This window comes from Tiliqua scincoides, chromosome 5 (genome assembly GCF_035046505.1).
Source record: "Tiliqua scincoides isolate rTilSci1 chromosome 5, rTilSci1.hap2, whole genome shotgun sequence".
NCBI classification, from domain to species: domain Eukaryota; kingdom Metazoa; phylum Chordata; class Lepidosauria; order Squamata; family Scincidae; genus Tiliqua; species Tiliqua scincoides.
The window spans coordinates 91,774,082-91,799,818 of record NC_089825.1 but is presented as its reverse complement, the minus strand read 5'-3'; the positions used below and the strand labels follow the sequence as shown (position 1 = coordinate 91,799,818).

The 25,737-nt window shown below is 40.8% G+C and overlaps 1 protein-coding gene across 1 annotated transcript in view; it reads left to right on the top strand.

Moving 5' to 3' along the window:
• Positions 1 to 25,737, top strand: part of LASP1 (LIM and SH3 protein 1) — a 55,961-nt gene that overhangs the window by 8,413 nt on the left and 21,811 nt on the right. Inside the window, exons 2-3 of the mRNA XM_066627943.1 lie at positions 4,652 to 4,746; positions 23,975 to 24,059. Of these exons, the coding sequence (XP_066484040.1) occupies positions 4,652 to 4,746; positions 23,975 to 24,059 (180 nt within the window). The remainder of the gene's footprint in view (positions 1 to 4,651; positions 4,747 to 23,974; positions 24,060 to 25,737) is intronic.

Below are 25,737 nucleotides of genomic sequence, written 5' to 3'. Positions count from 1 at the left end.
TGGTAGTTTTGTAGAAGTTATTCGTGATACACCGAATAGTTTGTGCTATTTTACTCTACATGTGTTCAGCCTTTAGAAACTGGTCAAGTAAAATTAGTGGTGATAAGTCATTTTGTGTGCCAAGTGTTCAATAATATGTTTTTGCTCCTGTTGTGTATTAGTTTCAGTCTTGCAAATGGGAAACGGGGTGATGGTGACTTGCCTGATTAGCACTATAAAGTCATACTTGTACACAGTAGGTTCCAGATCACACTGATGGTTGTATCCCATACCTTACTGTATTTGATTCTTTGGGTCTACCATGAGTGTAGCTACACTCATATGAACAATGTAAGGAAAATCAGATATGTCAGGAAGCTGCATAGGATTTCTGCAGTAATTTCACATTGGTAAACAGTACACCACCGCCACCCCAATTTATGGTGCATGCAGTTATAGGAAGATTTCTTCTTTGTTCTTCTTTCTGTATTGTGATAGCCATTTCTCTGTTGACCAGATACGTTTTGGTACAGGAAAAGACAGTGCCTATATAATGACCGCACAGAGGTTGTTGTTGTTGTTGTTGTTGTTATTATTATCAACAGTATTTATATACCGCTTTTCAACTAAAAGTTCACAAAGCGGTTTACAGAGAAAAATCAAATAACTAAATGGCTCCCTGTCCCAAAAGGACTCACAATCTAAAAAGATGCAAATGAATACCAGCAGACAGCCACTAGAACAGACACTGCTGGGGTGAGGTGGGCCAGTTACTCTCCCACTGCTAAAAAAAGGAGCACCCACTTGAAAAAGTGTCTCTTACCCAATTAGCAGGGGTGAATATTCAGGGATGTAGGAATATACTCTCTTTGCTTCATGTTTTGGGCTCCTCCTTGTTGAGGTCATGAAGCATTTTGGTTCAGTTGTAGTAACTGTTAATGTTAACATAACATACGGTTTTAAGTATAACTAGTTGTTGTACTTAGAGAACTGTACTATGAAACACTACTTATAGGTACGTGGCTATGAGCGTTCACTATTGCATATTTGGTGGCCTGCTGTTTTGCTGCTATCTGTTAATAAATTGAAGAATGAGTGGTTTCTTGTCTAGAGACAGCATAAAAATTGCACAAGTCTTGGCTGTTAGGGGTGTTTTTAGTGTGGAGTTGCAGTTTGCAGACAGCCTGAAGTCTGTGTACACAGGAAGGTTGTGTGGTTTTGAAGAGCTGTTTTTGAACAGGCTCTCAGCAGCCTGCATCTTCTTGGTGGTAGAAGACGTGTTGCCCAAATGTCTAGATTTTTGCAGTGAGTTACAGAAACATCCACATAGGGAATCGGTTATGCAACTTTGCCTATGTTTTCATCTATTTAATAATAATAATAATAATAATAATAATAATAATAATAAACTTTATTTTTATCCCGCCCTTCTCCCCAAAGAGACCCAGGGCGGCTAGTAGCAGTTCAATCCTATGCATGTTTACTCATAAGTAAATCCAGTTTCATTTAGTGAAGCTTACTGATCGATAAGCATAGCTAAGGATTGTGCTGAAAAATCTGTCAATCTGAGGTGGAGTTTGCCCAAACCAGAATTTCTATCAGGAGTGTTTTTTTGCTATGAATGATCCTTGCTCCAGGTTGCTATGGGCTTAACTGTACATTTAAACATGAATGAGTCTGAAATACTAAGATCTGAAATGGGCTCTCATGTCAGGGAGAGAGGGAAGAAGTTGGTTACTTCTCAGGTAGAAAAGAGAACAAGTTTTGCCTGATGAAAACCAGAAGGGCCTGATGAACTGAAGAATTATAGAAATAAAATAAATATCTACAGAGGAATTGGCTCTTGGCCACAGGTGAAGGTGCAAACTTGTTGCTCTGGGCAGTTAAAGTGAGGTAGACTCCCTAAGCTTCCTTACTCAGTCATTACATGCCCTTGTCATGCAAGTTGCTGATTTGTTTAAATACTGGGTGTGGTACTCTCATTTACAGCAGAATTTCAAATTGGTTTGACTCCAGGAGCAGTTGTAAGGTATCCAGAATGCAAGTGTCTCAAAAAAGTAGAAAATCTAGCCATAGATTATGACCATTAAATGTAAGTGTGACGTTTGCGATATACTAGACTTGTGTGACAAACTAGACACTTGGCACTCAGAGAAAAACACAGTGCACTTGATGGGACCTGTTCACAAGGGGGTCCCCACTGGATGCGGAAAAACAAATGGAAGCTTAATCCTGATAACCCAGAAATACTGCTATTTGGGGAAATAATTTGATCCAGAGTTAAGTGCATGATCTTCTTTGGAAGGGGATGTGCTTGGCCTGAAATCACAGGTTCTCAGCTTGGTAATGGGGGGGCTCTTATTTAGTGCTGGTGTTGAATACCCAGGAGATGGCATTGACTAGGAATGAGTTTTGCAAATTTCAGTGTTATGCCAGTTGTATCATTTTCTGGAGAAGATTGATCTGTGTCACCCATGCCTTCATAATCTCAAGATTTATTTATTTACAAATTTGTATCCCGTAGGCATTCAGAGTGACTTTGAGATTAGAAAGAGCAGCTTTGAAGATGAGATTACTGTAAAGACTTAAGCATTAGGCTTCCTTGAAAAAGGCTTTTGAAACTGTAGCTGGTATTGGGAGCTGCTTCCAGACTCTGGAGCTGAGTGTTTCCAGTCCTTGATAATTTGGGGTTTAATCTACATTGGTATTTCATTCAATTTAAGGTGCTAGTTCTCATATTTAAAGCCCTAAATGACTTTGGACCTGAGAACTGTAAGGACTATCTACTTTTGTACATGCTCCTATACGCTTTGCTTAACATCTGAGACCTATTCCATATTCTTCCACTGATATTGGGCAAGTGGCTGCAAGAGCAAGGCTTTCTCTTTTGATACCAACTCTTTGGAATGCCTTCCCAAGGAAACATATTTGGCTCTTTTATTCTGTTTTCCTGTGCTGGGTAAAAAGCAACTCTTATGTGAAGTGATTGTAGATTTGCTGCTGCTTACATTGAAACACTGAGTTTTGTATTGACGTACTATCTGCTTTTACTGTCTCTGACTCTGTGACCCTGTGTTGATTTGGATGTTAAGGTGGTTTTTATTTTTAATTTACTGTTCTGATTTTGTTAACTATTTTGAATCCCTTTTCAGTGATAAGTGAAATATAAATTTTAAAATCCAAAAGTATGCAGTAATATCATGAGGCAGACTCTGTATCACATGATATCTGATAAGATTCTGGAGAAACTATCTTTTTGTTATCTGTTTTGTTAAACTATCTTTTTGTTAGAATGTTTTAGCCCTTAGATATAGAAAAGCTAGAAAGTGTGCAAGCAGAGTTGAGCTAATATGGGGTCTGAGTGGTTTTTTTAGTGAACTGTATTGCTTATATCCATGGCCTTATTCCTCCCATTATGGAGTGAGTATTTGAATTGCTGAGGGATGTTGACTTGTCAAATTTCTCTGCAGTCCTCCTGTAGAATAAGATGTTTTACTTCTTCCCTCTTGGTATCTTTGTCTTATTCAAAGAATGTTTCTTCGTGGTTGATAGCAAATGTTAAATATTTTCTGTACAGATATAATAAAACAGTTCATTTCTGCAAACTATGTAAACTTTAGAATGCAAGTGTAATTACACCCTTGTTGAGTAGTCATTTTTGTTTCTCAAATATCACCTTTTGTGAAGTTTCCCTTCCCTTCTGCTGTGAATGCTGAATGAGTTTCAAAATTCCCCAAACCCATCTGTTGAATTGGAGTGCATTTAAGGCAAAATGAATGACCTTCTGTTAATTTATTGAGCTTGCGTGACAAGACTAAATAATTATGCTTTCAAGCTGTGAAGTTTGGAAAAAATTATGCTGGATTTTCAGACAGTAGACATGGAGATAGTTCACCCTCTTCTGCCTTTGCCTGCAAAGCCCAGAGATTTGCAGGCATGCTACCTGGCTACAAGACATCTCCAGTTAAATATGTGGTTGTAGGAATTTTGTTTTCCGCGAGATTATTGTTGGTTGCTGCTGCTTGCTAGTGCTGCTGCTTGCTAGTGTGGAGCTCTTACTCATGCTTGCATCAGAGGATATACTATATTCCATTTTGACGTGTGTGAGAAGTAAGCCTGCTTTTCATCAATCTTGCATGATTAGCAGTCTTCTGAGACCAGATGGGAAGCCTAGGCTGGTTTCAAAATTACTGCAAAAGGAGACTTTTCTCAGGGTATCTGATGGTATTTCTGCGTTGCATCTACATAAGGCAATTTCCTGTTTGGAAGTTGGGTGTTGGGTAGTGATTTACAAATATTTCCTTCGGCTCAGTGTGTGCCAATATAACACAATTCTGTAGAGCTGACCAAATTGCATAAGCATGCAATGCCTGTTTATTAAGCACAAAGAGGTCACTGGCTGAACACAAAAGGAATGTTTTTCCTGTTCTCCCTTTAAACATTGTGTTTGCAATTGAGGAAGTGAAATAAAGACTCTTATATTGAACATATGTCTAAATAAGTCTTCAGAAGGAGTATAGAGTATTGTGGTGTGCTCCAGAAATATCTGTCTATAAACCCCTAACTATATTCTCGAAGGCATGGTTGCTGCTGGGAATAACATCTTTCAGATAGGAAAAAGTAGCATTCTAGAAACTGTTCAATTAAACATTTGTTTCTTATCTTTTCCTAGTTCTGGCATAAAGCATGTTTCCACTGCGAGGTCTGCAAGATGACACTCAACATGAAAAACTACAAGGGCTATGAGAAGAAGCCATACTGCAATGCGTAAGTTGCTAATAGTTATCACTATGCATCCTTACTTTGTAGAGCTGGATATGAAAAGTGTAATACCAGAGATTGTACAGACCTGTAGGCCTCAATGTGATTGGGTTGTTAAACATTCTCAGCAGGCAAAGAGGTAAACCAATCTGACCCTTTAAATTCTATAGTTATCCTTCCAAAGCTCTTCACTTACTGAGACAGTAACATTTCTCCACTGTTGAATATGAACCTAGGTGCTACAGTAGCATGAACAGTAGCATACTAGATGCTACATAAATGACAGTAGCATACTAGGTGATGCAAATGAGACATTTTTCTTCTGGAATACTTGTAGTCTAAGCTTGGATGAATAACACTGCAGTTTTGGAATATTAAGTAGAAGATACTTATTTTAAAAATTATAGCCTACTTTTCAGGTTTTAAAAATTTTCCAAGGCAGTGTGCAGACAACAAAAAAACAAGCCTGTATGCATTAATTGGTTGCAGCAGTTGAGAAAAAACTGTGGTTCTGGAATAGTGGTTTGAGAGAGGGTTTTCAGGCATAGAGACCAGCATGACATGCAGCTGGATGGTACATGAGGAAGGAAGTGATTATTGAGACCAAGAGCAAAAAGAGAGCAGAGAAGATGAAGAACTTTGAAACGAATCATTGTGGAACATGATAGTGAGGTGAATACAAAAATGTAAGTGAAGGAAAGAGAGGATCATAGTCAGTAGTAATTCTGAAATGATTGAGGAAGGAAGAAACTGGGAGCTCATCAGGGCTAGGAATTTTTGGCAAGCAGGTAGAGCTTCTACCTTTGTGCGGGTAGAAGTATGCAGCATAAAGAAAACAGTTGGTAGTAGTGAGTGAAAGGTGGGGTGCCTGTGCAGGGTACTATCACTACTTGAATACTAGTGTCTCTTAGAGATACCATCTGCAGAGTTTAACCTTGCCTATCAACTGACACTTCAGTTTTAAAAGAACATTTAGAAATTCATGGTTTTCTGTAATTGGTCAGTCCTAATAATGTATGGTATCCTGTGTGATGAAGTGCCTTGGTTAGGGGGAGGGTAAGATGTTTTCACTTGAAAACAGAGTTCTAAAAATGTGAAAATACACCTAGTGAGTTCCTAAATAGAAAAAAAAACTTGGTAATCTAGTTTAGGTACATATTTTTGGTTTAATTCTTATAAGAGCTTCCTGTTTGTATCACCTTCTGGATAAGTAAGCTCAAAAATATATAATATTACCATGGTTTTCTCTGAAGATGAAAACAAGATCATTAAGAGGTGGTGTATGCACATTTTTGGAAATAATCAAGAGAGTCCAGGATTACCCATGGTGGTTTAGTACTCTAAGCAAAGTTTAAAAAAAAACAAAAACATGTGGAAATTGTTGCTGTCTTCAACCCTTGACTCAGCTCTGCTACTTGTTATTCTTGGAGGCAGAAAAGTTAATATCACTCCTTAGGAGCTTCTGTAATTGGTAACAAACAGAATGAAGTGGTTTTCTCTCTGTAAGTCAGGGTGCATCCAGAGAACTTCAAATGCTTGGAGTGAATGTTCTCAGTCTTTACACCAAGAGGACTCTCAGTCCTTACACTCACCACTTGCACTTTTATTCAGGCATATGGGATGCTTTATTCATGCTGATCTCATTTGACCAACATGGCTAATGGAAACCAACATCACCAGGGCAGAGCAGGAAAGAAAGTTCCCCATTTTTCTTCAGGGCACTTTACGGGCTTCTGGTTGTGTTCTCAGTTGAATAGGAGATGGATGGCTACCTAATAATAGGAGATAGGTGGCTGTCTGGCATTGTTAGCTATCAAATAAGGTTCATCTGTAGCCAGTGTGATGACTGAGTCTCCCTAGTGCACTGCCTCTAGTTTATCAACACTCTGGCCTCTTTACCCTGAGTCTGGGTTGTTCATTCAGCCTGCTTTGCCCATCACTATGGTTTGAGCATTTGCATTTGCGCAAGCATTTGATATAGCATTTGCTCAAGCATTTGCTGGTATCTTGTTCATTGGGAAAGGAACTTACTAGTGGTGAATTGTAAGACGGAGTATACTGGGGTAGAACTGAAGAGTGAGGTGTCTTTGAGCTCCTGTAAATGTGGAAAGGTGGGTTATGAATTGTTTAGATTATTTAGGAAGCATATACACATGTGATGGAACCTGGGTGTCTTTGAAGCCACTTCTGCAGTTCTAACAGAGTAAGGATGTTTTGGGTTTCAGTTAGTGCTATTGATGCTTCTGTAGCCAGTTCTGTATAAGCAGAATTTAACATGTGACAAGGTAAAATGCATTAAATGTTCATTTTTGAAAAACTTGAATTGTAGCTTTTGTTTCTTTGGAGCAAGGGAAAAGGGATGCTTCCCTTGACTTGTGGTGTGTGTGTATCTATCTTTTTAAATCTTTACAACATTTATTATTTGTGTGAAATGGAATTAAAAAAAAACAACCTTTCAGGGGATCTATAATTTAGTCTTTAAAAACTTTTGTTTAAAAAGATATGCCCCTTATTAATCAGGCAGCAGAATTAAAAAAGTATTTGTAAACATAGTTATAAAAGCCTCATTGGGTAGGTGTCATTTTAAGAGGCAGCTGTTGGTTATTCTCACATAGGAAGGTATGCAAGAGGCCTCTTCTGAGGTATGCCTCCCATGCAGCATGTATACACAATCTTTAAGTAGTTTTCCTTCAAAGGTATTGTTAATTCATGTGCAAACTTCAGATTATATGCATTGTCTTATAAATTACTTGATTAACTCTCTAAGATTTTTTAAAATTGGGTGGTAGCCCTAATTCTAGATTGTGAGAACATGGTTGAAAATGTGTGGACAGTGTTTGTGGAAATACTCTGAAACTGAAGACATTGAGTTGCCCTTCCTTCAGCCTTTGCTCACATAACTTTCACCCATGTTCTTTTCAGAAATTCTGCTGTTTGTGCAGCAAAGTACAGATTGAAGCAACTCTCCCTTTTCTCCCTACCTTCAATATATACAGTTTGTTATAATATTTTGGTGGGGGGGGGGGGTTGCAACTTGATTGGCACTGGCACCATCTTATAGAAAATTCCTAGTACAGAATTGGTCACAAGGTCCTCCTTTCTAAATAGCCTCCATAAAAACGGAAATTGCACAATGAGCATCCTATTGCTGTCTGGAGAGTGGGGAGGAAAAAGGCCACGTTTATACTGGCAGGAGTGAGCTTGCTTTCGCAAACATGCTTAATACAGACTTTCCTCTGTCCATGCTCTGGCTTCTCGCCAAGCTGTAAGCTAATTTTGCAGTGTAAGCAGTAGGAAAAAGGCTGGGCTTCCTTTCTTCTTTCTTGATGCCATATGGTAATCTGAGCATAGTCTTCCAATGGGAGTTCTTGCTGTTTGAACATGCCTTCTGAGATTTTTCTACACAAATGAGGGGAGATGACTGGAGCATGCCTTCTGATTTCAAAGGCTCATTCTCTAGCCTCTTCTATCATTAGTGCTTCTGAAAATGAACTAGGTTGATGAACGAAATACCCAGAACCTCATTTTAGGGAGTTGGTATGGTAGATATAGTAGCTTACAGTGAGCTATGAATTGTGAAGCTCCTAGTTCAGTTAGGTGTTCAGCTTGAGAATCACCATCACCCCGAAGTCCTTGTCTGTTATATGTGGTCTACCTTTTAATTTGTAAAAATGGTAGATAAAAAAGACTGTTTTTTAGCTAAAGCGCTCAAGATGTTTTGCAGTTTAAAACAATGACTTCGTTTAAGCTGAAGATGTGATATACACAGAAAAAGGAATGGAGAGGAAAGAAGGAAAAAAGCAAACTATATGAAATTGTTGTAAAGATTATAAAATGCTGTTATCAAGTGCTATATAAATTCAAAGAAGTACTAACCTCTGTTATATATTTCTTCTCCAAATTAGAATACCTTGATCAGATGAGAGAGAACTAAATATCTCCTTGGCTGTTAATGATGGAATTTGACTAATGGGAAAACTTACAGATTTTCTGATACCTTGGCTTTTTACCTCAAGTTCAAGAATTGTTAGCCAGGAAAAGTCCTGCAGATTCAAGTCATTTTTCAGACACATTTTAGGTGCCATCGCAAACCTTCCCCCTTTAAATATGAAATAAATTCAAATGCTTAACATGGAAACATCCATAGCCTAACATCCTGAATATTTTGCTTGGTTTTGTATTGAAATACTAGCTTCTGATACAAGTAAACTTCATGTCGTCAGTTGAGACACATGTGCTCTTTTCCATCTTTCAGAAATTGGAGCATCTTGTATTACATGTATATCACACTCCAGTTTTCTGCCTGTTATGTTAAGAACATTTAATTAGTGATACAGACATGCCCCAGTATCTGTAGGGGTTCCATTCCAGAACCCCCTGTGGTTAAGTGAAGCTGCAAATACCAGGGAACAGCCCCCCACCCTCCAGAGGTGGGTGGGAGCTCTGCTCCCCTTGCCTCCGGAGGGTCTTCTGAGCCCAGCAAAGGCTGTGCACATCTCTGCGTCCTCTGCTGGATTCAGACTCTGAAAGCAAAAAAAGCCACTTCTGTTTTTTTGTAAAACTGGAAGTGACATTTTTAATGCCCTATAGGTGTTAATTGCAATTGGTGCAGAATGTGGCAGCTCAGTTGGTCACTGGGGCTCGGTGTGTAGAATCCGCTGCTCTGGCAGCTACACTGGCTGCCTATTCCTTTCCAAGCCAAATTCAAGGTGTTGGTGATGATCTTTAAAGCCCTATATGGCATAGGACTGGGATACTTGAAGGACCACCTTCCCCTATATATTCCTGTACATTCCTTGCAGTCATCAGAGAGAGTACCTCCACCATCTGAGGCCATGAGGATGGCAGTGAGGTGTAGGGCTTTCTTGGTTGTGGTACCATGCCTCTGGAATGAGCTGCCAGAACATCTGAGGGCAGCCTCCTCAGTATATGGTTTCTGCCAGGGTTTGAAGGCACATCTGTTTGGCATGGCCTTTGGGAAGGGAGGCACTCCTTAGGGACTTCTATGCTTCTACACTTGTATGCTGCTGACATTTTAATCGGCTCTTTTATTATTAGATTGTTGTAATGGTGTCTATGGTTTTATTTTAAGTGATTCTAATGTTTTTTCTTTGTGTTTGTCTGTTGCATGCCGCTTTGGGTTTTAGAAAAGCAGTATAGAAATCTAATAAAATAAATAAATAGAAGGTCCGGGGAAGCCTCTGAGGGCTTCCCTGGGTCTCAGGAGACTGTTCATGAATTTCTCTTATTTCAACTACTTTGATGCATGATTAAGGGATTTTCCATTGCAGAGTGAGTTTAGATGCAAAATTATAAGTGTGAAGCCTTGAGAGATGCTCAAGGTGACAGATTCAGAAAAAAAGAGGAAATGGTCAGCTGAGAAAGAAGGCAGTATGTTTCTATTCTGGGTTTCAAATAACATTGCTTTTTTATGGGTAACTGGTAGTAAATAGTAAAGTTACTAATAAAAAATGAGAACGTGGTGGGATAAGATGTGAATGTAAGAAGTATTGCAAAACTTCAATTTGGATGTCTTTTTAGATTAGCTTCTGGTTTTATTATGGCCATTTTAGTACTGGAATGTTCTACAGGTTTTATGGGTATGTTTTACTACTGTTAGCGTTTTACTCTTTGATTATGAGGGTTTGCTGCTGGTTGTTTTTTAGTTACATTTTAAATGCTATGCGTTGTTTTTATCTTAATATGCTGTTGTGAGCCACTTTGGGTGCTCACCTGGGAGAAAACACATACATACATTGATGGTCCATCTTCATTGGCAATCTTTCCAATGTGGCCCGCACTTGCTCCATGTTTTTTGGTTTAGTGTGACTGTTGTCCAGTGCGGCAGTCCCTGTTTAAATGACCTGGAAAAGGTATCTAACCAAAGAGTAGCTGGTTGGCCGTGGGTTCTTTTGACATGGTATGGGATCCAGTGAATGATTCTGGTGCTCCATTGGTCGTCTGTTTGGCGGATGATATGTCCTGCCCATCTGTGCTTTGCAGAAGCCATGTACTTGAGCGGATCATGAATCTTGGATTCTTGCAGGAGGTCTTGACTTCTGAGACCATGTTGCCATTGCTTTCGGCGGTTTGTCCCAAGGAGGCACCCACCACGTGCCTGGTGGGTGGTTCACATGGCAGTAACTATGGTCTTGTTGCCGGCCCATGTTTCTGTAGCATAGCAAAAAGCAGGAAGTACTATGGAGTCAAACAGGTGGGCTCTCAGCTGCGGGAGAAAAGCAGGAATAAAAGTTGAATGAATGCATACAATGCCTGATGGTTGTTTTCTGAAAGAGGCCTAGATTAGGAAAAATTATTCACGTGTGACTAATTCCAGCTGAAATTTGTTTTCAAAAGCATAAGTTAAAGATAAGGCAGACAAAAATACCAAAGAGTTCATCGAACGTTCTGTCTGTATCAGGGGTGTCAAACCTGTTTCTTACAAAAGGCCAAATAGCATTCATCATGCCTGCAAAGGGCCAGAAGTGTTGTCGTTAGGCAGGAAATGATGTCATTAAACAGGTCATAACAAAAAATAAGCATGGTGTATGCAGAGTTCCAAAAGTAATGTCATTAAACAGGAAGTAATGTTTAACAACGTCACTCAACAATGTCAGGTGATGACCAGAAATAAGCACTTTTTCTCACTTAGGAACTCATTAGCTGCAAATTACAGCTAATTATGAAATTATGTAAATCTTGATCATATTTCCAAGATATGGGAGATCCCAATTATCAGTCCTTGTTTTTCACATGCACCTCTCTTTTGGAAATGCACACATCTTGCTACTCTACAGAAAAACAATGGTACATAATTGCACATCATATTACCCTTTTACACTAAAGAGCGTGGGTGCTAGTATTGATTGGGAGTGTCTGAGTGTGGTTAATCAGAGAGGCTGTCTCTTTCTTGAACACACCCCACTAAGCAGACCTCTTTATTTCTTGAAATGATGTGGAATAGCTGGCAGGAAGCAAGTGGCCTAGTTGTACAGCTATTTCCTCTTTTTCCTCCCCCCCCCTTGTGTGGATGATGCAGTGCTCCTTATTGCAGAACAGCTGTTTTAAAACAGTAGTGATGCCTTGCAAGACGAATGCCTTGCGCAACGATAAACTCGCAAGACGAAAGTGTTTAGCGATTTTTTTGGTGACTCGCAAGACAAATTTTTCTATGGCCATGCTTCGCAAGACGAATTTTTTTCATTTTTTTTTTTTGGTTTGTTTTAAATCACGCTTCGCAAGACTAAAATTTCACAATACGATACGACTCGCGGAATGAATTTCGTCTTGCAAGGCATCACTGTATGTTGTTGGGACTTGTGTTGGAGGAATAGTGCTGATGGCTAACAGCAGTGCAGTTTTACTTCTTGCCAAGTGTCTTAGGAAGAATACTATGGTGGAGGTTCTCTGCTTAACTCCTGCTTGCGGGTTCAGAGCTATGTATTTTCTTTTTATGTGTCTGTCACCTAAGCAGCAAAGCAATAGAATATGGTACAAAAGATAGCAGAGCAGTTTGTGTCAACCTTAACCAAGGCTAGTTTATTTAAAGTGGTGTAACTCTAAAATGGTCATTAAAAATGGTCTTCAGCTAGCACTGAAAGGACACCAAATTTGGCAACAGGAAGGCATTCCAGAGTGGGATACCACAACCATAAACAGGATCTCTCCTATGGAAATGCCAATTGCTGCCAAGTGTCAAGTTCTGAAACAGTGTTAATTTAAGTGATGAGGTGACCCAGGTTGTGTGGGAGAGAATTGCCTTTAGAATCCACATGCTATTCAGTGTGATTGTGCAGATTCTGAAATTCCTCTTGCCTGTTGTAAGTATATTCACTTGGGGCATTTCAACTGCTGCTAGAACAGTAGTTCTCTTCCAGAAAAGTTTGCTTCTCATTTTCAGTGAATGCTAAAATCTGAAATTGGGATATTCAACACCTGTTGACAATTTATCAACTTCTATGCCTTGGGAAATTGGTGTGCTAGTCCCTGTAGTAGAACCAATTTTCAGTCATCTGGGATCAAAGTGGTTTGCAGAGTATCTCTTTTGTTTCCTGCATGTCTATTCTGATGGGTCCTTATACTATTGCTACATATAGCATGTGCATATGCAAACTGCTAGGCCCTTATGCAGATATGTTATCTTCTCCCTCTCTGGTTCTGCACTTCAAGCAAAGAGCTGGAGGGTACAAGCAACATGCAATGCTGGGTAGGGTGAAGGATAAAATCAGTACTTTTAGGCCTGGAATTGTGGTTGTTCAGAGCTTCCTAAAACATTAAATCTCTGAACTGTGTCTGGTGCTGCCAGTTCTTTGAGATCTGAGCAGCAGATTCTTAATTGATAGTGCTACTTTTAAATGTACATCTCTAATTTTGTTAAATCATTGGACTGGGAGGTCTTTATACCTTGTTGTGCAGTTATTGAACAAAGAGGAACATTTTTCTCGAATGTGCTTGCTGCACTACCTGAAGAATGCTGCTTTTTAATAATTGCAAATGTTTTCCTGGCCTGGGTTAGTGTCATTTTGTTATCTTGGAGTAGCCATTCCTGAAGTGAATTTCTATAATTACCCTTCTTTATAAAGGATATATACACCTGCTAACCCATCTGCTAATCTCAGATGAGTGATGCTCATCTCATATTCAGCAGGGGGAGAGTAACTGTTCCTCTTCACCTCAGCACACTTTTCTAGTGGCTGCTTGCTAGTGTATCTTTTTTAGATGGTGAGTCCTTTTGGGACAGGGAACCATTTTGTTGATAACTGCCTTTGTGAACTTATTTCACTGAAAAGTGGTATATAAATATTTTTAATAATGACTTGAGTGAATCATTCTGTCTTCAGCCTTTCCTTTTGCATGACAAAATAGCTCAACTCCCGCAGTTTGCAAGATAGCTGCTAACTGCCCTACACAGAGCTGAGCTCCTGCAGTTTGCAAGCATGTGTAAATACTGAGATAAAGTTTGACGATCTTTTTTTCTGATTATTATTAATTTTTGTAGATCTCCTTTTTTGAAGTCTAATGGGTCCCAGTAGATTGTCCTGGTGCTGAAAAGTTTGGGAACCGCTGCATTACAGTATATATTTCACTTTGGAAAGCGTTTAGAAAATAAAATAATAATAATAAAACTTTATTTCTATCCCACCCTTCTCCCCAAAGGGACCCAGGGCGGCTAACAACATATAAAACAGATTAAAACATAATTTCACAAACAGATAAAAACACATTAAAAAACACATTAGCAGAACCCATAAAAACAGTAGTCAGATAAAAGTCAGAATAAAAGAGCATAAAACAGCAGTACTTAGAGGAATCAAGCCTGTAAAAAGCAACTAAAAGATGTATAAAAGATGTTAAAAAGGCCATGAAGTCAGAAGGCTTGATTAAACAACAAGGTCTTCAGGCCTCACCGAAAAGTCTCCAGAGAGGGAGCCATTCTCAAGTCAAGGGGAAGGGAGTTCCACAACGTTGGTGCCACTACTGAGAAGGCCCTATTTCTTGCTGCCACCCCACGTACCTCCTTAGGCGGCGGCACTTGAAAGAAAACACTTCTGTTGTTGTGAAAGGATATATCAGAAATAATTACCTGTATATTTGTTTTGACATACATCCACATCCCACATTTCTCTTAAACTTCAGATGCTCTTGCAGACAAATTATCTAGTTTAGTGAGTTCCTTCTCACTGATATTCTGAGATGTAGACAAGCAAATTCTGTGACTTTTGGAATTTAAACATTCTGGAGGTGCCTTGAGTCTACCTGCCGGCAAACTATTTATACTAATTTCATCTTTTTACTTTATGTGAAAGGTACAATAATGCAGGTATATTTCCGTAACAGTCTGCTTTTAGAAAATGAACAGTTGCAGATATACCACAATTTTGAAGTGGGGGTGGACTTCTGGAAGCTGAAGGCAGCAGCTGGCAAAGTAAGAGGGAGATGGCTAGGGAAGTTTTTAGGAAGGTCCTAAAGATGAAAGTGGCTTATTGATTTAATTCTAGTGTGTGGGGTAGAACTAGGAGGTAGGAGCCATGAAAATAGCTTATGTGAAGAAAGGCCAACTGCTAATTAAAACTTTTAAATAACTGCTGTGTGTTTACTGTGTCTGAGTTCTGCAGATGATATTTTCTTGTCCCAAGTGCTTGTGTTGACTGGCTTTGCCTAGCAAACAGAGCCTCTATTATTCATATCAGGAGGGAGGGTCCAAACTTTTCTTCTCTGTATTGGATTCCTTACTGCCTCTTGCTTAGTAATTGTGATGGTAGCATTATAATTTTTTCCAGAGAATGGATTCAGTAGTGAACTTTGCCAAAATAGCTTGTTGCTGTTCAGTTGGGCCTCTTAAGTATGTGCACATTTGAAAGAAGCAGCAGTCCCTGTTTCCAAAGTTGCTCTGCTGTTGCGTGTAGTTAACTATTTGTATGTGTGGTGCTTTTGAGCAGCCAAAACCTCATTAGGAAAAATTACTAGAGTGGAAATTCATGCTTCTAGAGCCACTACTAGTTATCACTGTGTTAAATCCAGTTAAGCTGTCACTTGGATTAAAGCAGTAACACATCCCTGATGTGTGTGGACTGTTCCAGCATTCAAGGTACCTGCTTATGTCTGTCTGGACTGTGTGAGTTACAGTCCAATCCTATCCAAACTGCCTGTATCACAGTGCAGTAGTGCCAGAATGACCACTGATATGTTCAGCATGGGCAACATGGCTGCTAGAGGTCTCCCCAAGTTAAGAGTACTTTTGTCCCCTTGCTCCAGGGACAGCCCCAGCAGCCACTATGGAGCTACTCAGTCCTGTACCAGCAAAATTGCTATTGCAGGCACATGGAGCCTCATGAGAGTGTATTGCATCCGGGAAGGGAGATAGAACCTGGCTGCAGTCTCTACCACAGTTCCTGCCTCCTCCTTTCCACCCCTGCCCCCTTTGCTACCTTTCCCCACCCTGGAATACCTCTGCGCAGCTCTGCAGTGAACTTAATGACCTTCAGTGCCTGGAGCCTCTCTGATTGGTGCAGAGGCCCAGTGCCCACCCACACTGTTCTCTGCACTAGCACATGCCTCTGCTTCATTGCCACAAAGTGCTTAACAGTGCTTTCAATTGCTGTGACCAGGGCAGTGTTTTGGAGACCAGCGCTGCAGCCCTGGTAGATAGGGCTTATGAGATGTCCTCTTATTGTGTACAGTGGTCTGTGGAACAGAATAACCACCTTTAAAGCATGAAAGTTATTGAATTGTAGTAGAACCATACAGAAATAGAAGCAAGGGAATAGAAAATGTTCAAATATTAATTTCTAATTCCTATCAGCCTAGTCTGACTCTGAGAAATTTTTTTCTGTGGTATATTGCAGTACTTGTAAAAACAAGAGGGTCAGCACTAACAGGTCTTTTGCATTGTAATTATTGTGCTAGGATAGACAACCAGATCTCAAGCACCATCTCCTGGTGCTTGAGATCTGGTTGTATGCTGCGCCTCTTTAGAGTTGGAACAGATCCCATTTTTAGAGGCGAGGGGGGAGGGTGTTTCTACACTAAAAAAAATTTCCTTCCCTGTCTTTCCTGTGCACCAAGACCCAGAGGCCACTGCTAAGAGCCACCATCTCAGATGTGAGCACTAGATGTGGTTGCCATGGCAAAGTATAGAGCCTGACTCTTTGCAATAGCAGCATAGAGCTCATGAGCCATGACTGAACCATAAATATGCCAGTATGCCTACTCACCATGGGTGTGTGTGTGTGTGTGTGTGTGTGTGTGTGTGTCTGGGAGTTTTAAAAACGAGTTTGAAGGGGAAACGCTCCTTTCTAATTGCAGGCAACTATGTGTATAGCTGTAGGTATTTGGATATCTTGATTTAACTCTTGTCTGCTCCCACCAATGGACAACATGTAAACTGTCTTCTACATCCTCCATCCCCCTCTACCTTCTGCGCTCAACATATGAAGATAAAAAGGTAGCTCCATGTTTGCTGGGCTATTAGAATCCTGGACAAATGCTGGGTCAAGCTAAGAAGCCCCCTTCTAAGCTTTTTTCCAACTCAAAAGCAAAAGACCAGGGCTTGCTTTTGGTGTTTCACTTAGGAGGTGCTTAAATCTCAGAATTTTAAATCCACAACCTTAGGCATCCTTTGTTCCTTCCAAGGTTGGAAGCTAGCTTTGGTTTTGCTTTCCTAGGGTTACCTATGGCAAGCAAAATTATGGAACATTCCAATCCTACCTAAATTGCCATCAGCATGGCATCCTGCAGGGGAATTTTGCATGCTGGGGGTCCCCACATGATAGGGAGATGTTTGTTTCCTTGCCGTGGGTTTAGCCCCAGCAACCTCAATGGGTCAACTTGTATCTGCACCAACAATATCTCTGGCACAAGTCTGAATTGATTCATGTTGGTGGATCCGGCTTGAGCAGGAGGATAAGATTGGCCAGCACCACAAATCCTGTCCCTGGTCCTTCCTGCTGGTGCACCTATTCTTTGTACTGGCGCACTGGTGGAGTGCGTGCTCCACTAGCACAGGATTGGGGCTGAAACCTGTCAGCATGCATACTTTGATAGGAAATTGCAAGGTGGAAAGCTGTGGTGTCATTCTTTTGCCAAGGTAGAGTATTTCCAATGGGTTGGGGATGACAAGATTCTTTATGGGAATGGGTTGGTGTAATGGGCTTGAAAAACTCAACAGAATGTCTTTTCTTGCCATTATGTGTAGTAACCTCCCCCCCAATGATGCTTCTATTTATGAGATACTCATCTCTGATTCACCTATCAGAATAGCCTCTTTCAGTTTTTGAAGCAGCAGTGAGTTTCCAGAAACTCACTATAGGGAGAATTAGTGGAATGCCTTGGATTGTACTTGCTGCCACTCTGTTTTTGGGAACCACAAGTCAAATCTGCATTTCTATTTCCCCTTTCTTTTCTCTTAATCACTTACATTTTAAATATCTGGGCACCATGATAGGATAATCCTCTTGTTTATTGCCCATATAACTGCAGTCAGTATTTGAAATAAATTATCAGCACTCTGCTTCTTGGCTCATTCAAGGCGCTTGCTCTCATGGGCTTGGAGGCATTCATGAAGAGCAATTTCTCAGGCCACCTCCTTGGAGTTCTTATTCTAAGGGTCCTGTGTGTCACATTAAATAGGCAAATTAAATATGCCAAAATTGATACTTGGTGTGTCTAGTTTATCTTTCTCCTCTGGATTTGCCCATGTCCTGATATTGCAACATTCTACATTGCTCTGCTTGTTATGGGAAGTGGAGCTGGGGAAATGAAGAATGTTGTGATATGAAGATGTGGGTAAGTTCTACTAGAAATTATAGAAGTGGGGAACTAGACATGTGGTTGTCACTTTTGGGCTACATGTTGAGCATAGTGTCAAATTTGGCAGTAGGGTAGTTGAAGCAGAGAGAGTTGTCCTGGAATCAGAATTATAGTCTTCCACTCTATCCTAGTTAGAGATTTCAGTTGGTTTTCCAGTAGTTTCTTGGTATTTACAATGCTGCTTTAAAATGACTTAGTTATGGCCATAAACAAACAAACAAAAAACCCCTTAGCTGTTTTGTGTTCCTGTTCATCGAAAAGCCAAGGTGAAGCTAGTGTCTTTGATGTGCTCCACATATTACAATACTGAGACATTTCTGTATTGAGGAAGCCTTAGTAATTGCTAAGTGTGTGTTCTACTTCAATTGTATTCAACTCCAATTGTTCTTTGATATATTATTTTATTTCCGTAGTGCAGATTGAGAAACTGAGGGGAGATTGGCTTGATGCAAGGCTACAGCTGAAAGAGAATTAAAACCTACTCTTTGGAAAAACCAATTTTCCAAACTAAAGCTCTTAAGTTGGTTCAGACATACTACCCACCTGTTATGTCACCATTCTCTGTACATGTATGGAACATACATGGAATATTTAGCAGCTCTAAGCAGGTATTAACCAGTGTGGGGATTAAGGAAACCCTTTGGGTTTAAGTATTGTGAGGGCAAACATGGGAGTTACAAGGCATTAGCCTTGTCATTCTTGCCAATTGGGAGAAGGGGCTTGAAGATAGCTGGCAGGATATGCTGTTTTCCCCAGCGCTGACAGTAGTTAGTAGGATTGTTAGGCAGCCCTTAATTTATAAGGCACATATAAACTTCATATGGCTTCCTGTACCCTTCTCTATTGCACCTCAGGACATAAAATCTCTCTAGACCAGTAATTTTCAAACACTGTGCCATGGCACATTGATGTGCTGCAAATGGTCTGTTGGTCTGCCACAGGAGTTTTGGGGAGGATCATATTAGTAGAGCCAATGGGGATATGTGCCCCCAACTGGCAGTGTGATGTGCCTTGTAAATTGTCAAAAAACTGATGGTGTGCTTTGACAATTTTAGCACCTTTTCAGTGTTCTGTGAGATGAAAGGTTGAAAATCGTTACTGTAGACAATGTTGAATGACTTTGTTGCCATAGTTTTGTTTCCCAACCCACCTTGCTGATTTGTGATACTTAGGACATTGACCTAGAGATTCTTCTGGGTGGTCCCTTCTGTTGTCTTATGTATGTCTTAGCATAATCTATTGATGATGTCATGCTCATAGAATTGAAAAGAGTTTGTGGCATGATTTCCCCTCCCTTCTGAGGGAGGCCATGGGGATTGTGTATTATTTGATATTGTATAATAAGTCCTAAGGAAGGGGGCTGAGAGCATACTGTTGCTTGCTTTTCTTTACTTTTTGGTTAGTGTATCTAGTTACATTCTCACTTTAATAGTCAGCTCTATTTTTAACCCTGAATTTCCTGCCTTTCTGCTAAACTGAGTGCGTAGGTATTTTACCTCTTCCTGTAGTAGCTTGTAGCTAGCTATTCAAGGCAATATTCAGCACTTACATGCAGTATATGATATATGACAAAGGCATTGCATTCTTAATTTTTTTAAGTGATCTGGTTGGGGGGTTACTTTTTAGTGTCAAACTAGTTTCTTTCTCTCATCATTGTGGAGATAAATGTGTAAGCTGCCTACAGTGTTTAGGACCAACTCTATAGCCACCCAGTTTTTCCTTGAGCAGTTTATCCTATTTCCTCCCTAGTGCTAAAAGCTTTGTTTCTCTTAAGGAAATAAGAGGGTTGCATTCTGCAAATGCTTAAGTGAACAGTTAAGTGTTGGAAGAAAGAATTATAGCTCAATCCTGAGTATGTCTGCTTTGAAGAAAACCTCATTAAATTCAGTGTGATTTATCTCCAGGGAAGTATGTATGGGATTGCATTGTGGACACAAGAACTGATAGCTCTTCTAATTTGTCCAGTGCTTTATAATCTGTATTTGCTTTCACAACAATGTTTTAAAGCACATCATCGTTATTTCCATTTTGCAGTTATGTGACACCAAGACTGGTCTTGCCCAAGGCTGCACATAATCCTTGGCATTAGAGTGACTTATAGCTTACTTTCTCAGATCAGAGTACTCTGCACTTTGTTAGGTCTGATTTTAAGCACCAGCAATGTTCTATATGCATGTACTATTTAACCTGGGCCCTTACACTGTCATTCCCCTTAGGATAAGTTTCAGTGCACCACCCATCCAGGGCTGCAAATACAGCATTGTCCAGTGCTAGTCTGATGATACTGCAAATACAGGCAAGATGGCCCAGTTTTAGTAATATGATATCACTAAATGATATGGCCCAGTTTTATGATATCATAAGCAATGATGTGTGGCGCTAGGCCAGTGGTTCCCAAACTGGTGGTTGCGATCCTTTAAATGCACCTTTAAAGGGCGGGGAGAGGGGCAAGGCAGCAATGTGATTCCCAGGATTGCACTGTTGCTGGGGCGTGAGAGTTTTTACACTTACCTGCAGCCATCACTGCAGTTCTGGGGAGTCTTGTTTTCTTGCGAAAACCATGTGCCCTTTCCCCCTTGTTTACAGTTTTGCAGGCACAAGGTGTCCTGCACCACCACCACCCCCTAACCCCTCAGGAGTGCAGCACTGGCTACAAAAATAGAAACCCCATTTCTGTCCCCAGCAGCAGCATGATCCTGTGTTACCTTCTCCCTCCCCCGCAACAACTTACAGTGCTCCCAATTCCCTTGTAGGCATTTGGGAAGCACTGAGCTAGGCAGTTCTTTTCTGCTGAGTGCCATTTTCAGATTGGGCTTTCAAGGTGTAGAATTCAGGCACTGTCTCCTTGGGGCATGAAACCCCATCCGTTTGAAGAATAAATTTTTTTATTTCAGCTGTAGCTCACTGAGAACGACACTATTCCTTACAATAGTGTGCTCATTCAAGAATGCTCCCTTTTAGGTACTGAGGTTCACAGTGGCTTGGATATGAGCATCCTGGAATGGATTTTTGGTATCCAGCTTGCTATGACAATCAAAAGGAGCAGGAGAGATTCTCACTCCTCTTCTTTCTTGAGTCTTCACTGACCTGAGCTATCCAGCAGGTCAAAGTGGAAGTTGTAATCCAACAAGAGGAGGTTGATTCTCTTGGGAGAATGCAACGAATTCTTCATAAGCCAAGAACACAGAACTGACAGTGCTTGTGAGGGGGATGGGGGAAGCAAATGCTCAGCTGCTTCACTGTTGTGGCCCAAGGACAGATGAAATTCCCAAGCTCTGAAGTTAAAGAGCGTTTTTGTTAGATTCAATCAGGGCTCTGTATACACTGTGTAAAAAAAAAAGTCTGAATTTTGCACTGGTAACCTAAAGCCTGTGACACAAAATAATTTTTTGCAAATATGTAGACATTTGCTTATTCTCTGGTAGCTGTAAGAAAGGCATTGACCCTGCTCTCTACCCCCACCCCAAAGTTCTGTTCATGTTCTTTGAGGTATCACCAAGCAATTTTCAGCACTGTAAGTCAATTAACTTGCATTAAAAGAATTTGTCATGAGATCATAGTTTCAAAATCTGTTCATGAATTGCATTTTGGCAGTTGTGGTGGTGGAGCAACTGAGGTGCTCAGCAAATAACTTAACCTCTGTGCTCCCCTTGAGAGCTTTTCGTGGATTGGCTTGGTTTTCCATATCGATTAAGGACTAAATATTTGAGGCAAGATTACTTGCAGTGCAGTTGTAGTAAAGTTGTGTGCCATCATGGTACCTGTGGAGAGGGATCTTATGAAAGTTGTATTTCTAATGCAAAGCAGATTAATGAATTCACATGCTGCGTGCTTTGGCAGTGCAGTTATCCAAGCATTGTAATGAGACTTTATCAGCTAAGTGAACATAATAACTTTGGAGCAGGTTCTCGGAGGTGTGATTTATTGGTGATTCTGAGGAAGGGGACACTGCTTTTAATGCTCTTGGAAGCAAAGTTAGCAGCACTAAGCAATATTGTGCTAACTTTCAATTATTTTGTGCACTTGATTTCTCTCATTTCCTTCCCTTCCCCCACCCATCCCAACTGCAAGTTGAAAATCTCCTGAAAACATTGTGTGTCAGCTTGCCTGATTTGGACTGTGAAACCATTCCAGACCATTGCCCTGGTCTGGAAATCTTGAGTCTTCGGCCATTGCTGAGCTTAGCAGATGGGCAGTACAAATGAAAGCATTGGAGGTAGTTGCTTAACAAATTTTTGACTACACTGACTTGTCTTTCAGTTAACACCCAGTTTCTTCTGTTTGTCTGAAACAGGTAATTTGTAAATGTGAATACATTTAGATGACTTAGGGTTCAATCCTGTCAAAATTTTGAACACATCCATGCCAGAAGGATGTGCACTGCATCTTATAGTTGGGAAGCCATCATGAAGGCTTCCTCAAGGTGAGGGAACATTTGTTCCCTTATCTTGGGGCTGCATTATGTCTGCATTGGTGCTGGAAAGTTGAATAGGATTGGTCACTTGATCTGTAAAGGTGAACAAAATGACTTTCTTTTGGAAGGGTGACAAACCTCAAATATTTGTAGTGAAGGAGGAATAAGTGAGCGTGATATTTCCTAACTAAGACTAAGACAAGTGGTGTGCAAGAAGCATCTCTTACTGCTTACTCCCACTAGTTTTGGCTTGTTAAGCCGGGACCAGTTTGGGGAGGTCACTAGTTGGGGAGTTGTTATCTCTTTGGATTTTCTAACAATTACTTGCCATTTTCCCCATACTAGAAGCAACTGTTATAGAGAGCAAATATCAATTCTGTAAGATGGCAGAGGCACTTTGGGAACAGCTGAACAGGTCCCACAGTTGGCTTTTTCAGGAGCAGGTTCACAGGTATACATCCTTATTGGGAAGAAACTGGTATGAATAAAAGTAGTGCTTCACTGTCGCAAACTTAGGGGGGTTTGGGGTGCTCAGAGTTCTTGGTTCTCAAACCCTAAAGCCCTCAAGGCCCCCATGTCCAGTAGTACTGCCACCACCCTGTATGTGCCAGTGCCTCAGTCCAGGGACACTGAGACCCTCTAGGCTTAACTCTATCCCTTGGAGGCACTGAGCTCTTTCTCCAGTTAAAACTTCAGTCCTCAAGTTACTAGACCTTAATGAGTGCTTGGTAGCTTGCTGAACGGCTAGGCAGGATTCTGAACCTTTGTTCCCAACAGGCAATGAAACAACTTAGTGTAAAAGATTTTAGTTTATTAAGTACATAAGGTTACATAAAGTTACAGTAAGGCAGCAAATGCTAGAGGCATAACATCTAGGAAACATATCAGCAATAAAATAAAAAAGCTAGCTGGCTATCTCTATTAGTCCCTATCTCTCACCTGGGTCAGCTTCTCTTGTAGATCTTTTAGCTCCAGGCTACCTATGAGGCCAGGTGCCCATGGTGGACAATTGGTGCTTACAAGCATGCAGGATGTTGCACCCAAAATGCTGTCCAAGAAGGAACACGAACACCCCTTGGGGCACTCAGTATTATACTTCTTATGCTAATAGTGCTGAGGTGACTTCATACTTATTTAGACTGTCCAATCAGAAACTTTTTTTTCAGAAACTTTGTTGTTTCTTTTTCTAAAACTTTGGAAGACAGAACCTTCTTGAAGTTGGCCTGGTTGCTAGCCCTCCTAGTTCTTATCCCTCCCGACTGGAGATCCATAGCTGCATTCCATTCCGCTTGATCAGGTGCCTCTCCATCTACTAAGGTGTTAAACATTCCAAGGGGTTGTAATTCTTGTTTGTTTACTCGCATTCTTGCATCTGGGAACTGCTAGCCACTTCTTCGTTACTGACTTAGTTTGGTTCAGGCTCCACATGCTAACCTAGGCCTAACATGTACATATTCATGACATTCACCTACGCATTGGTCATTATTAATGCAATCTTGTTTCTTTTCACAGACACTACCCGAAGCAGTCCTTCACCATGGTGGCGGATACTCCAGAGAACCTGCGCCTTAAGCAGCAGAGCGAACTTCAGAGTCAAGTAAGTCTATTGATGTTCCTTTCATGTACTGCCTACTGTTATATTTTATCGGTTATAGCCTCTTCTATATACTAGCCTCCATCAAATAAAGTGCCTCTAAAGAAGATATTAGTAAAATTTCTACATCTTTTTAAACAGAGCTTGGTGCTTAGTTGTCAAGGAGGAAAGCTGCTAAAGCATTACCTGAGGAAATAAAGTTAACAAAGCTGAAATGAAATTAACAAGCTCTGACTGGCATCAACCCTACAAGAAGATGACACTTAAGATACAATAACTAAGGAACAGAGACTCTCCAAAATATCTAAATGTAGCTGAGGAATTTGCAGAGCTGGATGAAATTACAATCTTCTCGTTATTCGTACCTAACTTGTTCCTAAAAATGGTCTTTATAGCTAAAATGATTTAAATAGGAAAAATTCTGAGTTGTTCCCAAAGCATTCACCCAAAAATCTCCCTAAATGCCTAACAACCCAATCCTGAGCTGCCTGCAGTGCCCAGGCTCCGCGGAGGGCTGCCGCCAAATCCTGCGGGCTCCTCAGGAGAAGGGGACATTTGTCCCCTTCCCCCAAGTAAGGGAAGCAGCCTTGCAATGGGGCTACTCTCTTTAGTGCTGACCAAAAGGTTGGCGCTAGAGTAAAGGCGCTCGTGTAGGGCGTGCAGTCCTCCACGAGCACCCTGGGTCCTGTGGAGCTCAGCTCCACAGATTCACCTCTCTCCCTCCCCCCCGACATGCCTCCTGCCTGCCCCCTGGCAGGCCTCCCCCCACGCCCCTGCCTCCTGTTCCTCAGCCCGGTGGTCCAGGAGACCGCCAAGCCATGGAACGCGGGTGACTGCCGCGCGCCAGCTCCGGGTGGCGCTGGGCTAGCTCTGGCGGTAAGCCCTGCAAACGTGCCTTACGACATGTTTGCGACTGTGGTCCGCGGCATGCAGCCGTGCTGTGGACCACAGGATTGGGCTCTAATACGTAAGGAAAAAATTTTGTGGTATGATAAAATAGAAAAAACAACAAATAGTTGTTAACAACTATTAACAAGTTAACAATTTGTTAGTTAGTTGTTAGTTAGTAAGTTGTTAGTTTTCACTAATAGCTGTCACGCCATTAGTGATGGAGTTAGGTGGAAACTTCGTAAATTTCATGTCACCTATGGATAACTTAACACCATGAAGCACACTTTGAGCTTTTGCTTTAATTTGTTTTCTTGTACATAGATCACATTCACTATAGATTTTGATAAACCTAAAGCAAGAGATTTGTCTTTCTTCATGTTGAATGCACTTTAACATCCTCAAGCTTTAGTTCCAAACTATGAGCAATTCTTGTATGTTTCACATTTTCCACTTTCTTAAGAGTTTTTTCATCTTCTCCTGCAAGCGTCACTGCTGCTATTGTGGTGTAAGAACTCAGTGTTTTGCGTCCCTGTACCTTGTGTGCTACTTGGAGGGCTGAGTTAATCATTAGGCTAAGTAGAGCCCTGCCGTAGTCCAGCTTTGGTGTTACTCAACTACTCTCTCCTCAACAAACCTTTCTCTTACCTGCCACCCATTATCATTCAGTAGTTTCTATTCCCCTCATTTTTAATTCCTATCATCCCCTGCAAACCTTGTCTTGCCCTTCCCTTAAAACCAAATGAGAGAGAATCATGTACAGCTCTTAATACACTGTCTAGTTGTAGTAGCA